This window comes from Centrocercus urophasianus, unplaced genomic scaffold, assembly GCF_019232065.1.
Source record: "Centrocercus urophasianus isolate 14NV4802_14NV808 unplaced genomic scaffold, USGS_Curo_1.0 seq_42, whole genome shotgun sequence".
Lineage (NCBI taxonomy): Eukaryota > Metazoa > Chordata > Aves > Galliformes > Phasianidae > Centrocercus > Centrocercus urophasianus.
This window is the reverse complement of record NW_024885000.1, coordinates 770,052-780,256: the sequence shown is the minus strand read 5'-3', so window position 1 is coordinate 780,256 and position 10,205 is coordinate 770,052. Positions and strand designations below refer to the sequence as shown.

Here is a 10,205-nt window from a genome sequence, read left to right as displayed (position 1 = left end):
GGAACCCTCACAAATGTTAGCTCTGCCATCTTTCTGTCTGTCTCAGTGGCTACAGGAGTCCTCTGCAGAGCAAGAGCATCCTCAGCCCCTTGCAAAGAGTAAAGCAAGGAGGGGAGAGGGTTTGCTGGGTGCAAAGCAAAGCTGAGGTGCTGCTGCTCTGCTTCTGTGCCTTTCCCATCTTACTTCTCCCCCCCTTATACCAGCTCCTTTCTCCTGCCACAGCCATGGGAGGATTCCTCCCTGGGCATGGAATTGGGACCCAAATCCATGTGTTCAGATGGGAGCTGTGGGTGCTGCTGTGATGCATCCTCACACCATGCTTGTGCAGGAAGCATTCCCAGTGCAACGGTGTTAATTGGTTGGGAACATCCCCTCCGGATGGTGCTCTCGAAGGTGTAGAGAATGTTGCTGCCCCCTTTGGTAGCGTCGAGAGGTGGGGAGCTGTGCAAGGACGGGGGTTTTGCAGAGGCTTTATTTAGAAACCTCATTCACAGGGAATGTTCTGGCTTGGGGAAAGGCTAAGACCATCATTAGCACTGTCTCATCAGGCAAACTGAGGCTGTTTCACAGCAGGGCTGTTATTAATACAGCATATTAATACCCCAGCATTGCTGGCCCAAGGAACGCCCTGATCCAAGCTGGTTTCACAAGGCTGCTGCGTTAATTTGATAGCTCTTCTCAGTCATCCCCTTCTGTTTCCTTTGCCCCCAACGGGTCTAAATCGGGGCTTTTGGGGACATGTCACACCAGGGCTCCCCGCCAGCACCGTGTTGTACACGAGGCCAGGCTGCTCCCAGCCCACTGCAGGCGGTGGCTTTGCAGTGGTCCATCCCCCCACCCCTGCCTTCACACTCTCCCATATCCTCTGCTTGCAGACACCACGTCAAGGAGCTGCAGGGGCACGGAATGACCCACACTGCGACCTCCCCACGCTGCTGACCCACAGCCTTGGCCGAGCAGCATGGTGGGGCAGAGCGAGGGCAGGAGGGCAGTGCTCCTGGAGCCCTTCGTGCACCAGGTGGGCGGCCACATGAGCATGATGAAGTACGACGAGCACACGGTCTGCAAACCCCTGGTCTCACAGGAGCTGAGCTTCTACGAGTCGCTGCCCCTGGCCATGAGGCAGTTCACCCCTCAGTACAAAGGTACGGTGGGGAACAGTTTGGTTGGGCTGGGTCTGAGCTGGGAGCTCCTCGAGGAGAGCAGAGCAGGTTGTGCTTGGCGAGGCTGCTGGCAGGGCGCACAGTGGCTGCCTCCTCCACCAGGGCTTGCTTTGGGGACCTTGCTGGATGATGCCACGGGTTTGGGAAGGCTGAAAAGCAACGACACAGAGCGTGGCCAACGCCAAACTGCCCCGTGCTGCTGTGCCAACTCCAAGGGCTGCAGCCAGGCAGACGTGCTGCCTATTTCTGTTATGGCGAGTCAAAGCAGGCTGCATGTGCGGGATACCTTTCATTCCTTTGTGGGTGCTAGCCCTCAAATAGACCTCTTTTTCCATGCCGTTCACATTCCATTAACCCCAATTAGGAAGCCTGCTCCCGCTCAGCACTGTGATGACCTTTTCCTAAGGAGATGCTGTGGGTTCCAGCTCAGGAGCTGCCCGTGCACTTGGGACCACACAGCACAGAGCAGAGCTGCTCTGAAATCGCGGCGTGTGAGAAGGAAGGGCCGGCAGCTGGAGCAGGGCTCAGGGGTGCCTGTGCCCCGTGGCCTTTGGTGTTAGGGGAGGTGAAGGTTTGCGTCAGAAAGGAGGAGAGCAAGGGAAGGGCAGGGCTCACAGCCGGGATAGAGCAGCTCCTCTGAGCCGGGGTGACATACCAAGGCAAAAATAGCCCGGGGGGACGGAGCATCTCTTTGACGGCTGCTCCACCAGGTGCTGCTTGTGGTGCTCCTGGAAGCACTGATCCTGGAAAAGCAGAGACAAAACTCAAGTCCGTGTGTCTCAGATTTAGCTGCTGAAATGCAGCGCTTGATGCAAGTGCAGTGCAAGAGGGTCCAAGCGCAATCCTCCTAATTCTTTTTCTTTTAAGATGCCCCCCCTTCCTTCCTCCCTCCTTATTGCTGCTCCTGACCCTGGGTTTGGTGAGAGTCGAGAAGCTCAGGTGTCACATAAAAGCTTAAAATATCTCTTGGTCCTTCAGCAGTACAGAAAGGAGCTTCGAGTGTCAGCTGAGGTCTCCCATCCAATCTCTCCCTTCCCACCAAGTCAGGGGCCTCCGTAGATTTATGGGGCAATATTAAAAAGATGCTTAAGAAAGAAAACCAGGCTTCCTCTGAGCGATTTCCTATAGCAGGTGCTGGGGTTCAGTGCCAGAGAGCTGAGTCCTGCTCCGTTCCTGTTATAAAGACATTAAGCAATCCCAGCTTATCAGTTCAGAGCTTATTAATACCTTTTTATCCTCTCTTTCTATTGCAAGTCCCAGCACAATAGGGGTAATTAAACACCAATTCTCCTCCAATTTGGCATCAGGGAGACACACTTTGTTCCCTGCTTCCAGCTGTCCCAGCCCGGCACATTAAAGACGTGGAATGTCTGCCAAGGGCCAACATTTTCCCATGGGGGTGATGAGCATTAGAGGGAACAATCCCGAGGTCTCCACCCCCACCCATAGGCATCCACACTCCTCACCTCTATTCTTAGGCTGGGGGATTGCTCAGGGCTCATTGTGTGCTGCTGATGTGACGCACGGCGTTGATCAAATGTCACCATTCAAACCTCACACCCGAGCTGCCCTTGACCCCTTCCAACCCAATGGGATTGCACTGTGGGTGACAATGCAAGCCAAGGACCTACGGACATCTTTGCTCCCAGATAGGTGTTTTCTCCTTGCAACAGAAGAGAAAGTGTTGAGTGCTCATATGCAAAACTGCTCACCCCTTAAGGAAGCACATGGGGAAACAAAGGTCATTTTAAGGCAGAGATGTGGGTTTACAAAGGCAGTTCCCAGGTGGAAGGAGGTGATCGCATTCCCTTGCCTTTGACAACATCTCCATTAATTTTCATATTAATGTGAGGTATTTAAGAACTTGTTTCATGCTGTATAGAACGTTTTTAGGGCCAGACTGTCAGCACTGCGTAAATGAGCACAGCTCTGTTGACTTGCAGGCATGGAACTGGGGCAGATTTTAAGGTTACACACTGCTGTAGTGCACAGTGCTGTGCTTGGAATTGAGGGCTCCGTTTGCTTTTATTCAGGCAAAAAATATATTTCTTTTCTTCATGTCCACCTCCCCTGAAATCCCAAAGCAAACACTGGAGCGGGCAGGACTTCTGCTTGCTCTTGTAATCTGTAATACGGATTCCTATGAGCGGGGCGCTGCTAGGGACCATGTGGGTGATGCTGGGGTTTGGGAGCACAGCTCCTGAACTCGTGATAACTGCGAGCAAAGGACCGAGAGAGCTGAAAACATTACTCACCCTCTAATTAAGCTTTCCAGCCCTATAGCTCACGGGCAGAGCAGCCTGCGTGTATTCCTCACTCATTTCAGCTCAGATCTGACCCAACCTCTATGGCACGCCAGTTGGAGTGATGCTGATTTTTACAGTGAGGGAAAGGAATGGCTGTGGGCTGCATGTGGGCTGTGGGGCAGAGGGACCTGCAGGTCTGTGAGGTGTGGGACCGGGGAAGGAATGGGCGCCCCAAATCTCATGGAAGGAAATCTTCCCTCAGTCAGCAAAACCCAGCAGCCATGGCCCTGCAAATCCTCCCATCTGTGTTTGCTCACTGTAATCTCGCTTCAAACGGAGAGAAGGCAGTTTGTGTATTTATTTGCTTTGGCAAATTGGCTCGGGCAAAGAGAGCTGCCTTGTTTGTAAGCTGCAGAGACGCATTTCCCCGCAATGACTAACAGACTGCACGAGGAAACCCTGGGGACAGCTGGACCCAACCCAGCTCCATGCGCTGCGAACGGGGCCTCTTTCCAGCGCTGAGTTCTGTTGGTCCAACATCCCTGACCGTCCTGTCTGGATCTGCCTTGCTGCAGCCAGACCTGAAAGCATTGGGGCGGAATGATTCACGTGGCTGCATCCCCTCTGCGAGCAAAAGGGCGATGTTCTAAAAGTGCCTGCACTGCCTTGAGAGGCTCAGACAGCCCTGACAGGCTGCAGGAGCAGCACTGCCCCGAGCAAAGGACTGCTGTTATCAGCCTTTCCCAGAAAGGTCAGAGCCGTCTGTTGCGCCAGGCACGGCCATTCCTGTGCTGTCATTTGACACGCGGAGGCAGCGCTCCTGATGCCAGGGATGGGCCGAGATGGGCTAAATACGTGATGGGCTGAGTGGCATTTGTGCCCTGTGATCCTCATTAGAGTCAGGGAAAAAATACACAATGGCGTTTTCGAGCACGGAGAGTGGAAATTAATAATCACCAGTCTTGGTCATGTTCTTCCACGTGCGGGTCCAGTCCCTGCCATCATCCGGTGCTGGGGGAAGGATGCATCCATGACAACATATGGCATCACCTTCATTTGCAGCTTTGCCAGCCCACACGCATACCTCTGCTCTTGCTCCTGTGGGCTCTGCCATTAAATGAAGTAGTTGGCATGCTGGTTGTCTTTGTAAAATTCCTGTTCCCCAACTCTCCCTTTGCTTTCTACTAATGCAAAGCATTTCCAACCTTGCCCTGTGCTCAAAAGTGCAACTTAAATCCCTCGTCATAAATAAGGCAGGAGCTCCTGATCCAAGGCAGGGGGTCTGTGCTGGGTCAGCTGCTGCATAACGGAGCCTGAAGGAATGGAGAATGAAGGAACACAGTGTTCAGAGCAGGCAGGTTTCACAGAAAGAGGGGAGGGAACATTAGAAAAGCTCATGGCTGTTTTCCAGAGCCTCAGACTGATAGTGTTTATTGGGTCTCAAATCAGCCTGGGCTCAGCGTGAGGCCACTAAAGTACGAGGCAACAGCTGAGCCCAGGAGGACTCATAGCACCCACGGTGTCACAGGGTTAACCCCGTTCCGGTTTGCTTTGCCTCCTTCCCTTCAGGAGTCATTTCAGTGCACCTCAAGAAGGACAGCTTTGGCAACCTGACCCTGCTCGCCAGCCCCAACCTGCAGCCCGAGGGCTGCGGCCGCCTGGACAACACCAGCAGTGACATATGGCACAAATACAAGTGGGCTGCCAGCGCCAGCAGTGGCACCGAGCTCGTCAAGAGGTGCCACACGCAGCTCACCAAGACCTTCAAGGACAGGTGAGGGTGTGCCGAGGGCAGGATGCTCCCTGCTGATGTTCTCCCAGTCCTCGCCTGGAACCGTCCCGGTCCCGGTGGGGTGTGAGCAGGAGTGGTTTGGTGGCACAACTGGTTTAAAGCAAAGTCCAGCCTCGGAGAGCAAAAAGTTGCATCCAGCACGTTGGCCTCATGGCTCACCTCCCCCCTATGGGTAGAGCAGAGAAGATTCAGCTATGGCTGAGATGCTGTCGCTCAAATTTATGTTTCAAACTCTGCTTTAAAGCTGCTGCCTCCAAACCCAGCAAGCTCCAAAATGAGAGGAGGCCCCATGAGGTGAGATGCTGAGCACAGTGGCCCCATTGCTGCCAAGCAGGCAGAGCTCAGCCACACAACTGCACATCGAGGGGGATTCCATCCTGTCCCCATCCCTGGCTGGCTCTGATGGGCATCGCAGTGCTTGCAAGCACAGCCCAACCTCAGGCCTTGCGGAGGCTTTCCAGCAGACATCTTTCATCTCAGATTGGTTCAGAAAAAGCTTAGGTCAGCTGTGACTGAAGGGTGCAATATTGCTCCCGTGAAAGCACAGCCCCCAGTGTGAGCACTTAGGGATTGTGGATGGGCAAGGCCGACAGATGACCCTGCAAGGAGAGCAAATATCCTGCTTGCTCCCCCCCTTCCTTCCCCAAAGCTAGCCCCTCCAAACTGGGAAGCATTCCCATTGTTGGACAATTGCCTGTGTTGTGCCTGGTCGGTAGATAGAGATCCCTGGGCACTGATGCTATGAATGGTGCTTTTCATAGGAGCCAAGCACACTTTGAAATTATAATGAAAGAAAATATTGGCATCCAGCAATAGCTGCCTTTCCGAAAATTACTTTTGCGGAGTAACAAAAGATCTCCGCAGGTTGGACATGATGAATAAGTTCCCTCTGAGAGCCCCAGAAAATTTACCTCGTCAAATTTGAGGTTCTACAAAAGGGAGGAGGGGGAAGAGAGGGACTATTCTCTTCTGGGGCTCATAAACCAAATACATTCCTTTGTGTGTTCTGCCTAGCTGCCCGGGCAGGATGCGACTGAGGACAGACCTTCAGTACTGCACAGATTCACTTTTGGAAGATGCAAACAGAAACCAGACAGAAAAAAACAGCTCCAACCCCTGGGGACTGCACTGTCACAGACAGCACCTGAACCGCATGTCCTCCAAGTATAACGAGAACAAACTGCATCGTATCCTTTTTCCCCCCTCTCCTCCAGCATTGCTTTGGCTGCAGATAAGAGCTCATAATCGAGGTCTGGTTTATTGCAGCAGCATGCACCCCTCTTTCCCACTGTCTGAATAAGAAGGGGAAAAAAAAGCATTTCCCATAAGAGAGCATCCAAGCTTAAGTCAAAGATCCCCTATATCCCACTATATGGGAATTAGCAGCTGCCTCGCCTTTTATTTTCCTATTACACTTCATTACCCACCAGTCATGTGAGTAATAGTTCAACAACTTCCCCCACACCCATTGGAGTAAGTGCAGTGCTGAGGAGAGGCGCTGGATCGACAGCCCGGGGCTGCGGTGTCACTGGAGAATGGAGCTGTTGCTGCTTTAATTGGTAGGACTGTACTACAGTAAATTAACTGCAATCGGCAGCAAGGGGCCCATAGCAATGACATGTTGGTAAAATTGGCTCAGAAAGTCTCATTACAGTTGTGAGCTATTATGGAGAGCGTCAGCAGTTGCTCTGATTTAAGACCTCTTTCAATTAGAATTTAAAAGTATTGGGTTTCCCTTAACTCATGTTTAGAGTTTCTATTGCTTGAAAATGTGGTGTCGAAATACAGCTACCCCTGCATCCTGGACTTAAAGATGGGAACCCGGCAGCATGGGGACGACGCCTCAGAGGAGAAGAAAGCACGGCACATCAAGAAGTGTGAACAGAGCACCTCTGCATCGCTGGGCGTCCGCATCTGTGGGATGCAGGTGAGGGCAGCCCTGCTCCTCCGGCTGTTCGCCCAACGCACAGCTCGAAACCCCGCTGCAGATCTGAAGGGATTCTCCCCTTTGTTGGTGTAAATTGAACTCGTTTCATTGGTTTCTGCCAACAAACACAGAGTGCAAGAGCTACCCACGTGGTTGTGCATCCCATCCTTAAACAGGATGCTTCAGGGACAGCATAGGATACGGCACAGGGAGGGCAAACCTTTCCCCGTGCTCTGTTTGACTTCTGGAGATGGGATTACTTACACAGGTGGTGGTTGTCTGTAGGAGCAGCTGAGGATCAGCTTGTACACAGCAGCAGCATCTGCTATTGTGTGCTCAGCTCATGACACGAGGAAAAGCAGCAGGCATCCCTTGCCCTGCACATGCCTTCACTGAGCTGCCTCATCCTATTGCTGCAAGAAGGAAGGGTTTCTTTCCTGCTAAATATTATGGTTCCTCTCGATTAAAATCGCTGCCCTCCCTCCCAGAAACTGAAACCAGAAACTGAAACCACACATTTTTTCCATTCAACAGTTTTCAAACGGGTTTCACAATGTTCTGCTGCGCCTGAAGGATAATTATGACAACGATGATTACAAAGAACATGCACAGCAATGTAAACAGCGTCGAATGCTGTGTCCCTTCCTGGTCTCTGCCATCCTTCTGTTGAGCAGATTATCCTTTAAAATACAACTGGTGTGTGAGCTAATTCTGAATTCACTCTTCCAGTTCTTACTCAGGATTACCAATGCCTCACACACATACAAATTTCTGTCTACATCTTCTTGTCTCTCTGTTTAAGAGAACAGCATTATTGCTGCTTGTACTGAGAGCAGGAACACGGCTGGGGCACTGCTGTACTACTGCAGGCTCCTAACGTAGCCAGAGGGAAAATGCCATAAATCAGTAATGACATGGCAATGACTTACAGCTCTACAGGTTTCACAGAGGAGTAATTTATTGGAATGCAAAAAGAATCTGCACCAGTGGCTTAAATTGAATAGTTTAAATCTCCAGAAAAGACAGGGGGTGGGATACAGTAAGGAAGGAGCCTGCAGTGCGCTGCCAGCATTGCTCCATCGCAGGGGATCCGTGCCCCATTTCTCAGCCTGGGTCCCAAATGTTTAAATTAGGATGAAATCCAGAGCATGTGAAAAAACTGAACAGCAAGGCAGCCACTGAATCTGCATTGTTGCTCTCTTTCCCCAAGGTTTACCAAGCGGATGCTGGCCATTTTCTCTGCAAGGATAAATACTATGGAAGGAAACTCTCACCCGAGGGATTCAGGCAAACCCTGCAGCAGTTCCTGTGCAATGGAAACCATCTCAGAACGGACGTCCTGGAGCCCCTCATCCAGAAGCTGAGAGCTCTGCTCTCCGTCATTAAGAAGCAGAGCTCTTACAGGTTCTACTCCAGCTCACTTCTCATCATTTACGATGGACTGGAGCACAAGGAGAGCACGGCGCCTCTGGATAATCACCTGCAGGGGCACTTCCAAAAAACAAACTGCATCACGTCGCACTCCAGAGTCGACGTCCGCATGATAGACTTTGCCCACACCACTTTTAAAGGCTCCAAATGCAACCACACCACTTACGACGGGCCGGACCACGGCTATATTTTCGGTTTAGAGAACCTCATCAAAATCCTGCAGAACATTTCAGAAGGAAAATGACACATCCTGTGAGTTGGCCCTGAGAAGCACCGCACTGGGTCCATAGGATCCTCCCAGCTGCAGAATGTCACGTGCATGGTTTGGAATGAGAGCACGGACAGCTTGCTAGGAAAGTGCAAAAACTGCTACGTGCCATTACTGAACTCAACCGTAAAAAGCAAAGAGCTGAAAGAATCTGTTCTGTCTGCAATCAATCAGAAGATTTATTTTCCTTTCTTGTTTTACTGCTGTCCTTGATTTATTTGTAAGCCAAAAGAAAGCATTACTTGAAAGAGTCTTAATGATAAAATAGGACCTGCTCACCTCCACCACGCTCACAAAGCCGAGCGAGCTGAGAAGATATTGTGCATTTAAGTGAGACTATTAAAATGAGCTGGCAGGTCTTAACAGATGGCAGCATTACTTTCAACTCATGCTCAGCGCTATGGGCTGAACACAAAGACAGAAGGGGAAGAAAAATGCACACCCTGACATTCACGCTCCACCTGCACAGAGCTGCTCTTGCAAAGCACTTCTCCACACAGCGCAGGTGCACGGTGCTTTCTTAAAGCACAGATATGCCAGATGCTGCAGAGCTCCTGGTTCTGTCCTGCTGAAGGTGTACAAGCAGGCAGATCTCCGACCAAAAGTGGACCCTGCAAAGGGTTTAATACCCCCTGTGGGTCATAACAGAGCATGTTTCCAGAACTTTCTCAGCAAGAAGCTCCTGAGGGGCTGATGATTCTGTCAGTAGTCAAAAAGTCATTCACATCAAGGTATTTATGCTTCGAATTCAAGAAAGAAAAATGTCAGGGACGGGATATTAAAGGTTACCTAAAAATTCTTTGGTACCAATATAATGTGTGTGTTTGGAGGAAACGGTAACAAAAAAAAACCTGATTCAATGTTTACAGCTTTTGTTGACAGACTTTGTTATGGAACAAACATAATTCCTTCCTGCATGGTGTGGGAAGCTTGAAGGGGAAGTCCTTACACAAGGAACAGGGGTACAGAACCCAGTTACTGGGGAGTGGGAATACAAATAAAGTTGTCTAAGCAACTCTCACCTGTTGTCCATCTCGTTTTCACTCCCAGAGCATCCTCAAATCATGCTATCTTTTCTTTAGGGCTGCATGTTTTCAAAAGAGCCATTATTCCCACAAGTTTAAATACCAGATCTGAAGGCAGAGCCCTTCACTTGTATTTTACTGCATACAGCTGGAGAATTGCTGCAATTTATAGCTGGAAAATTTAAGTCATCTGGCCCAGCTGCATATTTTACTTGGCCTGAAGTGCATCTGGGAATATCTCATTATTTACTGAATATTGTTCATGGTATTGCATATTTCTTGCCCACAAGCACTGCTGACTATTAAAAAAGCCACAAACATTGCTTCAGCAGTGAAAAGCCTGCATCACCCAC

The 10,205-nt window shown here is 50.6% G+C and overlaps 1 protein-coding gene across 1 annotated transcript; it reads left to right on the top strand.

Moving 5' to 3' along the window:
* The first annotated feature begins 961 nt into the window (after window positions 1-961).
* On the top strand, window positions 962-8,803 carry IP6K3 (inositol hexakisphosphate kinase 3). The gene is made up of 5 exons (XM_042833655.1): window positions 962-1,145; window positions 4,979-5,183; window positions 6,216-6,388; window positions 6,953-7,128; window positions 8,339-8,803. Exons 1-5 carry the CDS (start codon window positions 962-964, stop codon window positions 8,801-8,803), a joined length of 1,203 nt encoding a protein of 400 aa, XP_042689589.1.
* Window positions 8,804-10,205: the final 1,402 nt, after the last annotated feature.

Bases quoted from the DNA above. Each gene is read 5' to 3' on its own strand.
- IP6K3 (XM_042833655.1), top strand. From the start codon at position 962: ATGGTGGGGCAGAGCGAGGGCAGGAGGGCAGTGCTCCTGGAGCCCTTC. The intron at 1,146-4,978 runs GTACGGTGGGGA...CCTTCCCTTCAG, and splicing joins GTTCACCCCTCAGTACAAAG to GAGTCATTTCAGTGCACCTC. The intron at 6,389-6,952 runs GTATCCTTTTTC...ACTCATGTTTAG, and splicing joins TAACGAGAACAAACTGCATC to AGTTTCTATTGCTTGAAAAT.